The 13,783-nt window shown below is 36.9% G+C and overlaps 1 protein-coding gene across 1 annotated transcript in view; it reads left to right on the top strand.

Annotated features, from left to right (window-relative positions):
- Positions 1 to 13,783, top strand: part of NRK (Nik related kinase) — a 122,956-nt gene that overhangs the window by 65,023 nt on the left and 44,150 nt on the right. The window contains exons 6-10 of the mRNA XM_069463777.1: positions 1,651 to 1,761; positions 3,273 to 3,363; positions 6,006 to 6,136; positions 7,754 to 7,808; positions 12,646 to 12,724. Of these exons, the coding sequence (XP_069319878.1) occupies positions 1,651 to 1,761; positions 3,273 to 3,363; positions 6,006 to 6,136; positions 7,754 to 7,808; positions 12,646 to 12,724 (467 nt within the window). The remainder of the gene's footprint in view (positions 1 to 1,650; positions 1,762 to 3,272; positions 3,364 to 6,005; positions 6,137 to 7,753; positions 7,809 to 12,645; positions 12,725 to 13,783) is intronic.

The following is a 13,783-nucleotide window of genomic DNA, read 5'->3' as shown; positions in this document are numbered from 1 at the left end:
TTACGTAATATTAGTGAGATCTGGCCGGGCGCGGTGGCTCACGCCTGTAATCCTAGCACTCTGGGAGGCCGAGGTGGGCGGATCGTTTGAGCTCAGGAGTTCGAGACCAGCCTGAGCAAGAGCGAGACCCCACCTCTACTAAAAATAGAAAGAAATTATATGGACAGCTAAAAATATATATAGAAAAAATTAGCCGGGCATGGTGGTGCATGCCTGTAGTCCCAGCTACTCGGGAGGCTGAGACAGGAGGATCGCTTGAGCTCAGGAGTTTGAGGTTGCTGTGAGCTAGGCTGACGCCACGGCACTCACTCTAGCCTGGGCAACAGAGTGAGACTCTGTCTCAAAAAAAAAAAAAAATATTAGTGAGATCTTTCAGGGTTATCTTAGTTGAATGGCTTTAATTCAGGTGTGTCATGGTTCAAAATGAGCCTCTTCACTTCCATTACCACAGTGTATATGTTGTGCCCATTCAATATAGTCAATGCTTAATTCTCTACATGAAAATCAACCTTTTGGAGTTTATCTGTATGTAGTTTTGTTTGGCTGCCTCTTCTTTTTGGTGAGAGTATACTCAAGAGAAAGACATGCAATAATATCAGTGAGTGAACAGCTATAAATTATAGGGGAGTAGTTTTCTAAAAAGAAAACCTTAATATTCCAAAAGGAAATAAGGTAGACTTTTTGAATAGTCATGATTTTGGGCTTATCCTTTTGCTTCCATTCATCTGTGGTGATAATTAACTTGCCTAGAGTTTTTAAAGTTTTCCTCTTTTGATAAAGTGGTTTTGACATGGGCAGTAATGCATAAACCTGCACTTAAAGAAAAGTTTGTTAGGATGATTATAATAGTTACATTCTTCTTTACATGAGTCTGTCCTCTAGTTAGCTAATATTATGTGGAAGGAAATTTACTAGTTTGGCACTTAATTCATAGGTGGCAAAAATAAACTTCCTGAGAAATTGAGTTTATTAATACAATAAAATCTGAATGAAATACTGTCAAAGACATTAGCCTTAAAATAGGTTTTCCTTAGCAGTAACTCCATTTGGAAGAAATTATCCCACAGGAATGCAATTCACAAATTCCCCCTTGGAGTTGTAATTTGCCGCTAACTTGGGGAAAATAATCTGGAATTTGAAAATAAAAACAAAACAACAAAAACCAACCCTAGTCTTAATGTTAAAATGTAAAGTCCTTTGAGACCCTCCATATCCTGCTTCTCCACCCCCAATCAAACTGATCCCTCAACTATCCTTTCCTTTCTACTCCAGTCATCACTCAGGCTTATTTCCTGCACAAGCTTCTTTCTAAGGGCATGTGTTCATTCTGTTTTCCACAAAGTGAATGTCATTCCTTCTAAGCATATCCAAACACTACCTATCCTTCAAGGCTTAGCTCAAATCCCACCTCCTAGTTAAATAGCCCTAGTGTGATACCTGGCTTCTCTCCCTCCACAAATCTTTGGGTTTTATCCAACTCTTTCTAATTCTCCTAGCCTTTGGAGTCTTCCACCAGACAACTGAGCCAGTCTTTGCAGTGCCTTAATCTCTACACGTTACATATAAATACAAGCCATATGGACTAAAACTCTCCAGATATTTTCAGAGAATTACTTTCTAATTATTGATACTTTTCTGGCTTCCCTGCAGATGGTGATGGAGTTGTGTGCAGCAGGCTCAGTCACTGATGTAGTGAGAATGACCAGAAATCAGAGTTTAAAAGAAGACTGGATTGCTTATATCTGCCGAGAAATCCTTCAGGTGAGTCTTCATATAGTCATTCTCCCCGATCTTGAAAGAAATTGTACAAAGTACCTTATACCTGCTCATATCTGACTGTTTGGGAATTCTAAATTCTAAATGTAACCTCTGGATCAGGATATGTAAAAAGGACAAAAAACTTTGGAGAAAGATTTTCAGATGATATCCTTAAACTTTAAGGTAGACCACAAGCTGGGTAACCAAGACCTTTCAAATCATGGCCTTCAATGGCTCTGTCAGGTTCAGACTACTGTGTTCAATGGATCATGGAAATGACCACTTGGATTATTTATTATGTTATTATGGTTTTTAGAGTTCTTTAAAACAACCACATAGCACTATCCTCATAGGTTATGATGAAGATGAGCCAGGAGAAGTCAGCGTTCTACAGAATGGCTCCAAAGCATTTGAAGCCTTTTTATAGACAGACATCCTCTTTTAATATTGCCCCACTTTTTAATTTTCCTTTCCTACACCCAATTGGATGAGAGCAACAATCTTATTGATCTCCCAAACTCAATTTTTTTTGTGGTATGGCTTAAGTGCTTATTAACAAAAGGATATTAACAGAACTGAACAGCACTACTCATACAATGTTAGAATGTCCTTCCCTCCATTTTGGTTAGATTCACTTGTGATAATAGCATAAATGGTCAAGAGTGAAAACTCTGGACTGAGTTTAAATTCTGACTCACCATGTATTGATTGTGTGACCTTGGTCCAGTTACTTAATTTTTCCAAGTTTTACTTTTCTCATCTATAAAATGGGGTGATACTAACATCTTCCTCAAAGGGTTGCTATGAGGAATTCATCATTTACTCCATGTAAAGCATTCAGCACAGTGCCTGGCAAGGAATAAGGGCTCAATAAATGTTAGCTGTTTTTATTGTTACTTCAATTACAGATCCCCAGTTAGTGTTTGGAGCGATCTCACTGCAGCCTAACATTGCATACCATGTCATGGTTTAGCCAGGTCACAGGTTAGTTTTAGTGGTGAATGAGCTGTAGCCAATGTGGTAAGCCAACACAAATTGCAAATGCTTTAAAATGCATTCCCATAGTCCTCCAAATTCTCAGTCTAGAAGGCTGATTAGAAAATAGTTTGGACTAAACAAATGGTTGGATGAATAATAGAGCAAAACAATGGCTGAGCTATTATATTTAAGATGTCCAGGTCTTTACTCTTATGGTTAGTTGGAAATATGGAGGCTAGAAAGGAAGGTAAAGTGGCCCAATGTATACAAACATTACCTTTTGGTGTTCTTTTTCTTTCATGGGTGTCCTGATTTATTTTCCTTCTCTTAGAGCCAAAAGTCATATTTCTGGGAACTGGTTATAGTAATTCTAGCCTAAAGAAAGAATTTTGTCTGAAAAATCAAATCTAGGCCATTTCTCTTACCAAAAGTCTTTCCAAAAATACTAAGAGCAGTACCAGAAAAAAGGAATAAAAACATATACTGATGTGGCTTTTTAAAAAAAAATATATAAACATATATATGTATATTTACAGGGCTTAGCTCATCTTCATGCACACCGAGTAATTCACCGGGACATCAAAGGTCAGAATGTGCTACTGACTCATAATGCTGAAGTAAAACTGGGTAAGTTTATTTTTGCAATATTTTAGGTGAGGCCCAAACATCTTAATGTAGAAAACTCCTTTAAGATAACTGTGCTTTCTATCATGTCCCTGCCAATATCCTCTATTATTTGATCTGCATCTTCCTTGCCTGCAAAACCGGTCAAAATTTGAAAATTTGTTTGGGAAGGGAGGTGGGGCAAAAGAAAAAGGATTGCTTCTTTGAAATCATGTAGACTAAAATAACTTTTAAATTATAGCAGGGAGTTTCTTTTTGGTCATTGCTTTACCTTCTACTAGAGATAGCTATTATATTTATCTCAACAATTGAATTTTTACCATGTGCAAGTTTTGGTGCCATGGGCATAAATTAAAAAAAAAAAGAAGAAAATTCTTCTCTTCTACATCATAGAGCCATATTTTCCAAAGAATGTCAAAAAACATTTAAATTATCTGAGCATGAATTGCTTCTTTGGGATTTTCTTTCAAATATTTAAAGAAATGACATTGATCAGAAATAATGCTCCGATAATATCCAAATCAAATTCAGAATAAGAAATCAAAAGACCAGAAAGTCCCTGGCTTTCTATTCCAGGGTTCAAAGTGGAATAATTTATTTGAAAATAACTACACATGTTGTCTCTTCATGTGTAGAGGGAACAATATATTGTATCCTTTAATGTTTAAAATAAATATCGATGGTTAATTTTTAAATATCACCATATAATTAATGTCAGTGCTATGTAATGACAAATAACCCCAATGATATAGAATGTAAATAACTTGTATCATTTTTAATTATATCAACTCTTCATTAACATATCTGTCGATGTTAAGATGTTTCCCATTTTCTTGCTAAACAGATAGAACCAGAGATTAGAGATTTTGTTCATCCATTGAAAACATTTTTTTTGGAACATTTGTGTGAGAAGCATCACATAGTAATTGTTTTTGAAATAAGTGAAAGTAGTTTAAAGAAAATGTATTATCTCTTTTGTGTCTAAAAGCCACAAGGCTAGAAACACAATTTTGAAATACACAAGGGTCATATATTTTTCACATTTAAAATGTGCAGGATAGATAGTCCATCACAAGGCTAAACGCTATGTTCACATATAGAGCAACACTCCCATATACTTGGGTCAAGTTGCTGGCCAACCTGAACATTTGCAACACAGAAGAGAAATTGTATATAAACAAAAAGCCACTGAAATATCTGTCACAATGTCCATGCACTAAAGCTCACGGACTTTACTCTGGAGGAGAGACCTTTTAGTACTGGATTAGAATTTAATCAGGCTTATTTTACACATAATCCCTATATGATCTGTTTTAGATTTCTCAGATCATAGCTATTTTTAAGCAGCATATTATAAGGAGAAGGTTGCAGGAAGCAAAGCTAATGACAGCCAAAGGAAGTGACGGAAAGGGAAGAGACAGGAAAATGATTATATTGCAGTTGCAATTGCTCAATAATCTTCATATTGCAGTCCCTGAGGTCATTAAAGAAAGGTTAAATTAAGCCATTGTTGAGTTTTCATCTCTAACTTTTACCTGATTTTCAGCTTTCCTTTTCTTTCTTTCTTTTTCCTTTTCTTTCATTTATCACTCTTCTAGTCTTTTCTCCTTTCATTTTCTTCCCTGATGTGTGCCGTATATTATCTTATGGCCTTCATAGGTATGTCTTGGCCCTTAAAATTGGCCTTCAGGGACAGTGAGAGTGCTGAGCTATGATTTAACCTATTTCTAAAAAAGTATAGTTAGCTAATGAGATTGTACGACACCCAATAGTGATCATCGCAATATGTGGGAAATTTTTTGTTGTTGTTTTTGTTAGAGACTTTCTTAAAGACTGCCTTAAACTCTTAGGTTTTTTGTTTTTTGTTTTTTTTTTGCCTTTTCCATTTCTTCCCCTAAATTCTTCAAGCTGCTTTTCAGACAATTTTGTTCACCATCCTCTGGATTCCTGGAAACCATTCTAAATTAGAAAATCTGCTTCATTTTTCATCCCTGTCTTATTTTTTCTGGAATAAATAACTCCAGTCTACTTTAGACTTTTTTCTGTTTCTGAGGATACCATACTAAATATTTTCTTATAATGTATCCCACAGATGAATAGAAAACTGAACTTATAGTCTCAGCTAAGATATGGATACCACAGTAAATGTTTGCATTTGATAGAGAAGATATGTGCAAGAACTTAAAACTAAATTCTAGCAGAAAATTCATTTTTATCAGTGTGATAGGACTGTCTTAAGTCATGAGTGAGACTTCCTAATCAACTGCTAATAGGTTTTAGATTTCTTAGATGTTGCTTATAGTACTGGTCTTCATCCAGCCTGGTGGCAGGTCCAAACACTACATATGTTATCACTTCAGAAGTTCAGGGTGTACTGATGGAACTTTATTTTTAATATTCATGGTAAACATTCAGCCAAACCTACTGTAGATTTATAATAGCTCTGCTGAGTCTCATTCCAACATAAATAGCAGCAAAAGCTTATTTCCCATATTCCTGGAGTAGACTTCATGGTGAAGTTTGCTGGGCTGGAATGAAAATCTATTATCCATTGCGGCTTTTGTATTGGCTTTCCAAGTTCGAGCAATAACTTATTGAGCTTTTTGTCCCTGAGTAATTATTTTGACATATGCTGAATTTTGCAGTGGATTTTGGAGTGAGTGCCCAGGTGAGCAGAACTAATGGAAGAAGAAATAGCTTTATTGGGACACCATACTGGATGGCACCTGAGGTGATTGACTGTGATGAGGACCCAAGACGCTCCTATGATTACAGAGTGAGTGTGAGGATTCAGACAGTGGGAAGCAAAATTTGGAAAGGATTTTTGACCAACATTTATTTTAAAGACAAAATAAAAGAATAAAAAGCAGGCAACCCCTTCTTTCACAATAAACTCTAATGGGAACTACTGGCCTCTATTCCTATATGTGGTTTGAGTATATGCATAAAAATAATATTTTCTGAGGATGTAGACAAAGTAGACCATTGGGAGTTACCCAGATTTGAGTCAGAATGTCTAGTGTGTGTTGCTTGCAATTTCTTGGTAAAAATATATTGTGTGGCTTTATATGGAAATCCAACTTCCAGGGGCATTGGGCTTTGCAAACTTAAAAATGAATAAATGTAAAGCTAATTATTAATCCCTATGGTAACTCAGCTCCAAAAAGAAAAAAAAATAATTTGATTACTCAGGGTAATGGAGAAAATCCTTGGCATGGTTCACCTCCAAAACCACAGAAAATCAGTGGAATAGACAAATTAAGTAACAATTCATGCTATTTATTAAAATTTCCACTGAAGCTGCAATTTGAACAATATACATCCATGTACACATTTCAAAAAGCTGATGTGGAAAGAAAACTCTCCATCTGCTATAGAGTGGAAAAACCTCACTCTCTCCACATCATAAGTCATCTGAACAATTCATTGTGGTCTCCCTATGTGGAACCTAGGACTCAGTACTTGAAGCTGATTAATTTAAGTTTCATCTCTTTTCCCTTTTCCTTAAATGCCCTCTGCTTGATTTGCAAAATAATTATTTACTGAGAGCCTATTATATGTTCAGTGCTATGTTAAGAGCTATGGAGACTAAGGAAGCATAAAGTTTTTTAAGTGGCTTGCTGTAAAAATAATGCTTTATAACTATATATATTTTTTGCAGTCTTCCAAGGACTTTCACCTGTATTGGTTATTTTTATTTTTTAGCCCCATATAGTTGAAAGAAAGTTTAAGGCTTTCACAACAACTGAAGTTAAGAGATCTATAAAGTGGGGTTCTAAGAATTCAATTAGCTTGTTTAAGAATCATTCAAGTCCTGTACCCTTTCCACACTCTGGAAAACAAAGTGCTGTACAGTTAATATTAGTAGAATAATTTTCTAGAGCCTTATTATAATTCTAGCCTCAGTTTACTATATTCCAGGAACTGCTGAAACATGTACATACACACACACACACACACACACACACACACCAGTCCTATGAGGTAGATACTATTATTATCACGATTTTACATAGTGTAAACTCGAGATACAGAGAGTTAAATAATTTGCCCAAGATCACATGACTGGTGGATCTGTGTAATAGGACTTCTTTATGGCAAGTTTCTTTGGGTATTTCAGGTAAGGCAACAGTAGCAATACCTCCAAGATGGACTTTCCTTGCACTGAACCCCATTCCATATCAGCCTGTTGTGTAGTGAGGTACTGGCTGGTCACAAGGTCAGATAATGTCTTCCTTTAACGTCAGTCTATAATGAAACTTCACTATAGGAAACCCATAACATGGCTCTGGTATTGACACCCCACCCCTAGCCAAAGGTTATTTTGAGACTCTAAATAATACCAATTTCCCATTTTTAACTGACTTTTTTTGTGCCACCTTTTCTTTCACAGAGTGATGTGTGGTCTGTGGGAATCACTGCTATTGAAATGGCAGAAGGAGCTCCTCGTGAGTAAAAATGTTTTCTATTTTTAAAGGTTAGGGAACTGTACTCTATGAATCTGTCTCTGTGGGAGATGAGGTTGTCTGTCAGCTTTCACTGGCCACACAGGTGTCACACTATGTGCCAAACTGCAATTGGTGGCCTTTTCAGTGAATACAAAATACTTTTGTCAGAATAGATAATTATGGATATATAAAAACTGTTTGTGCTTTGCTTTTCTTTCTTATGATATCTTATTTGTTTAGGCTGACTGAGTGTTGTTTCAATTTAGCCTCAGTAGTATTCAGTTCTGATAGTCCTAAGCAACCAGAATCCTTGGCATACTAATCTATATTGCCTGGTGGAATATTTAGGTTCCAGAACATTTACAGTCACACAGTGTTACTGCTTCAGGCTGTGATAGTTGAGAAAATCCTCCACGGGTTCATTGAAATTGAGCCAATCCTCAGTAATGTTGGGAAATAAGCATTATTTTTTCCTTTGGAGTCAATCCAGCTCACCTTTGGTGCTCTCTTTGCTCCTTTCAGCCACACCAGTGCCCTTAACTATTTTCTCTTGTTTCCCCCACTTCCCCATCATTTCAATGACCTGTCAGCATCTTGTTCTCTCAAGGCACTGCTTTCTGGTAGGAAAGTAAAAATGGAGTGTGGACTTGGATGGAGATGATTGATAACCAACTAATCTATGATGCTGGAGCATAGCATATTTGCTGTCCTCAATACCTAAATCCAAATGTAAAATGACAATACATTCTGGGTATCATTGGATGAGAAGTGAGAGAAATGCCTCAGGGCTGTGGGTGGGATTGCTGTGCTTCCCCCCTCCCAGCAGATCCTCCAGGTTCCCATGTTCCTGTCTGCACCATGTCCACCCACCAAGCTTTATAAGCTTGAATTATCTTAGCACTGTGTTTCAAGGCCAATGAGAGGAATTTCAAGAAGTAGAAATAATGGTGACATAATTGTTGAGAATTCCTGGTGTCCCCTGGAATAGCAAATGTGGGCTGGGATAAAGCTGGGACAGATATGGAGGTCAGGTTGCTGCTACCTCTTTTCTACTGCCCCCCAAAACTGCAAAGTACTTAAGTTGGGTGAATAAAAAATTAACGATGGAAAAGATTAAAATGTCAAAAAATTATATATGATGCATATGTGAAATTGAAATGAGACTGGGGAGATGTGAACTATTCCTCATCATCTGATTATTTCTGTTTGGGAAACATGCTTAGATTATGTTAGATTGAGTAGCAGCAGCTCCTTCTCCTCCTTCTCCTTCTACTGCTTCTTTTTATTCTCCTTCTCTCCTCTCTTCTCTGTCTTTAAATACACAATATGATAGTTCATATTATTATTGATGCATAGATTTGGTTAGGATACATGCCTGCATCAAATAGTATCTTTTTCCATTGTTTCTGAGCGCTCATCACCATGTCTTTTCAAAAAAACAGCTTTCTATGTTTTACAGGTTTGTACTTCCTGGTTCACCTTCTTTTGTGTCACTTTCTGTCATTCCAAATATTAAGTCATGGGAGAAAAAAAGGGGTGACGAGCAAACTTCCAGAAGGAGTGCAGAGAAAGCGTTTTGCACAGAGTACACAAATGGCAAGCTGTATACTGAAGATGAGTGAGAAACAGGAGATTCTGAACTCTCAGGGAGGGAAAATAGGACCAGCCTGCCTAGATAAGTAATTGGAACAGTACAACTCTGGTCATAGGCAATTCTAGATAGCCTCCCTACTAAAACATTTCTCTTTAACCAGCCTCCTTTATTGCCTGGAATATGACATCGTTTCTTTGCATGGAAACTATTGTCATCAATTTAACTGCAGAAATCCTCCAGGTTATGATAATTATCTTCTCAAAGGAGGTGGCCTTCCAAAGTGACAAATATCTGATAGTAAATATCCTCTGAGATCCAGATAACAAAATTCTCTTTCTCTTTGGTCTTTCTCTGGTGAGTTTCTCCCAGAGAAGTCAAGAGAGGAAGAGTAATTTCTTCTCACTGAAAGGGGGCCCCCAAAAGAGAGAAGAAATAGACCCTTGCACACCAGGACCTCCTTCAGTCCTTTGGTTCTGGGTAGGAATTCAAACAATATGGGGACCTTTAATCCAAGGCCAGAACGTCGCTAGTAGTCATTCAAACACCAGAGTATTTTGAATAGATGTGGTTCTTAGCCTCTTTATTTTTTATAGAAAAGAGAATCTTTGTCTGGAAAAGAAGCAGGATAGGGTCAACAGTTTACTCTGACTCCCCTTCCTTGTCAAAGGTCTACACCAGCCGATTTACCTTAATCTGGACCGTATCTTTCCCTGTTCTGGCATTCTCCTTGATATTGTAGAGATTACTTTTCACGTTGTCGATGATGCTTGTTTTATAGTCTTACTTCTTTTTCTTTTAGTGTTCCTCCCTCACACCCCATGCCAATATTTACCTGAGTGCTTTCTGGTTCAAATTTACCCCTGTCCCATCAAGAGGTCCATTTCTTCAATATTTAGAAGATTCCTTCAGATCTCCGACATGTGTTAGGAATAAACCACATTATTTAACCTAATTCAAACTAAGCTCAGTTTAATATGTGTCCAACCCTCCAAGAGATGTGTTTTTTAAAGGAAGTTTGCTATTTCAAAGGAATGAGCTTCTAATGATGAACATTTAGGCAGTGTTATGAAATGTGGGCCAGAGGGGGCATTTGCCTACATTCCTAACATTAGACCATATAAGAAACTATCCGCAGCTGCTGCTGACATAGCTCTTGTACCCACCCTATGCTCCGTTCCTTTGTGAACTTTTCCTTTCCTTTAATGAAAACTTACCTAGTCTGCATCCCAGCTCTTGACCTCTGAAGCTGTTGTTAGTTGACTGAATGATGCTCAGATGTTAATAAATGACAACTGTTTAATATTGTACAAACTCACAACATGTTTAAAGGACAAAACCTGGTGACTGATTGGACACAGTAAAGGAATGAAAAGAGTCAAATATGATTCTGATTTTTTACACTTGGAACTAATTCTTCCCTCAATTCTAAAAATGCACCTTCTATTAATTTATACCCATGTAATTGAGAACAAAGTTTGACCTTTGAACAGTTGCCTCTGCATCATCCTGATAAAAATCACCCTGAGAAGTTTTTTCTACAACTATGAGAGGGCAGTTTGGCACTCCAGGTTTTCTGAGGATTCATTTGGGGAGAGGAAGGATGCCTCTATCAAGAGTCATTAATATCAAACTGTCCTCACATGAATGACATGCTTGTAGTGGTAGATGAAATTTATGCTGTGGCCCTCCATTGGGGACTTTTTGCACTGCCAGTTTTCTTTAATCAAAACATAAGAGGACTCCCTGGTGAACATATACCACATTTTGTTAATCCACTCATGCATTGATGAGCACCTGGGTTGGTTCCACATCTTTGCAGTTGTGAATTGTGCTGCTATAAACATTTGAGTGTAGGTGTCTTTTTGATAAAATGACTTCTTTTCCTTTGGGTAAATACCCAGTAGTGGAATTGCTGGATCGAATAGTAGGTCTACTTTTAGTTCTTTGAGGAATCTTCACACTGTTTTCCATAGAGGTTGTGTTAATTTGTAGTCCCACCAACAGTGTATAAGCTGTTCTTTCTTTCTGCATGGAGTACTACTCAGCCATAAAAAAGATGAATTAATACCTTTTGCAACAATTTGGATGGAACTGTAGACCATTATCTTAAGTGAAGTATCCAAAGGAATGGAAAAACAAACACCACATGTACTCGCTATTAAATTAGAACTAACTGATGAGCACACATGTGCACAGAGGGAAGTAAAACTCAGTGGAAAGTAACTATAGGGGATGGGTGAGGAGAGGAGGGGTATGGACCAACCTAATGGGTACTATGAACACTATTTGGGTAACCGGCACACCTATAGCCAGGACTCAAGCATTACAAAAATGATTCATGTAACCGAAAACATTTGTACCCCCTTAATATTTTAAAATAAAACAAACATAAGAGGAAATAAGTAAAGTGAGACACATATTTAAACACTTATAGAAAAACCCAGAATTCCCAAACCAATGAGGTAATTGATTTATATAGCATATATTGGAATAGGCTTTTCTTTGTATGCTTGTGTGTGTGAAAGAGAGAATGAAAGTCCGGTAATTTAGCACAGACTTGAAGTGCCAGATACCTTTACTTGTAAGTTGCTATTTAATCTTCTCAGCAACTCTTTGAAAGGATTCCTGCTACATTTCCTGTTTTTCTAGATGAAGAAACTGAGGTACAGATAGGTTAAGTAATTTGCTCAAAATCACAAAGGCAGAGCTAGGATTAGAACCCAGATAGTCTTACTTTAGAGGGTGTGGTTTTAGTGGTTGCAGTATATCTACCTCTTTTCCTAGGACCCTTAGCTTCCAAAACAGATTCTTCTCAGCTTTCTAGACCACCAAATAATTTTTCTTTCTATATTATTTTCTTAGCTAGTCTGGCTGACTTTTTAAGTCCATATTCCAGTTTTACAACTGTGAATATCTACAACACAGAAACACAGAAGAGTGCTCGTCTCTAAGTTAACTTTTCTAGATATAAATCACCAACCATACATTTCAGAAATTTTATCTAGTTTAATTTATTAATGATTTGTCACACATGGTGATGGTGAAACATTAGAATCTCACATATTGTACTGTTTGTGTTAAAATGAGCTTTTCCTTTAACTACATTCTTTTGTATCTATTTATCCCTTAGTGTCTATTCAACATGATAAGTGAAAGAACACTGAGAATCTCCTCTGGAATGAGAAGTGTGCTCTGTAGTTATTTTTCTTATTTTTTTCTAAACTTACCTATTTCCATTTGCAGCTCTGTGTAACCTTCAGCCCCTGGAAGCCCTCTTTGTTATTTTGCGGGAATCTGCTCCTACAGTCAAATCCAGCGGATGGTAAAGATGAATGTCTTAATGTCCTAAACACAACGACTTGACATTTTTACGTAGCAAAGAAATTTTAATTCATTTGGTCACTTCTGCTTCTCTATCCTTGTTGGCAATATTCCCTAAAATCCAATATCTTAACTGGGAGGTCTAAATCATCAGTTTTCATTAAGAGTGAGCTAGCCAACTAGAAATAAATAATATCCTCTATAGTATAATATATTACGATGATATTAGTGTCCTGCCATTCATTAATAAACATATTCAGTTGTTTCCCAAGTAATAAGATGGACCAATGGCAACCATTTGTGAAATTTCTTACCGTGCTTGAATAGGCAGTCTGTAATTGTGATATATAGCCCTGTTGCTTGGTCGATTAAACCAAACATGTATAAGCCTGTTCTCCCAGGGTGCTACAGGCCAGCTGAACTTGGGAATCCTCCTCTCTGAAGCTTGTTGATCTAGTACTTTAAACTCCTGTTTATTCTTAGTATGCACTGCTTGCCCTGGTAGAAGTGGTGATTGTGATTTGATTGTTGGTATTCTTCATGGTAATCCAATTTAACCCTTTCCATAGAATCAAGCTTTCTGGCCACATCTGTTTTCATGGGCCATTTTAAAAGATTAGTTAGTTATGGTGCTATTAACACCCTCTTTTTAGATCACTATATCCAGGCCTCTGTAGTTAAAACTGCATATAGTCAAATGAAACATTCAGAGTGTGACTGTTGTGGGCTGACCAATCTAGTCTCACAGTACATATATCACATTAACCATTTAATTGTCATATTGCCACTTGAATTTTTACCTGTACGTACAGCTAAACTTATTGAAGTTTTTACTGTCATTTGGGCAGAAAATGCTGTTGACGCTTGCTTCTTTTCTGAGGTTTAAATGGCCTCACTGTATAATGTATATTGCCAAACTGCCCGGTATTTGCCAATTGAAAAGACAATTGTAACTAGAGTCAACTCTCACCAAAAATATGATTTTTCAGAGTGGCATGTGGATGGGGTTGGAAGAGGTGTGGCAGGCCTGAAAATACTTTTATGTCTTTGACTCATTTCT

This window comes from Eulemur rufifrons, chromosome 30, assembly GCF_041146395.1.
Source record: "Eulemur rufifrons isolate Redbay chromosome 30, OSU_ERuf_1, whole genome shotgun sequence".
Classification (NCBI taxonomy): Eukaryota; Metazoa; Chordata; class Mammalia; order Primates; family Lemuridae; genus Eulemur; species Eulemur rufifrons.
The sequence above is the reverse complement of the archived record's forward strand: the minus strand, read 5'-3'. Positions and strand labels throughout refer to the sequence as shown.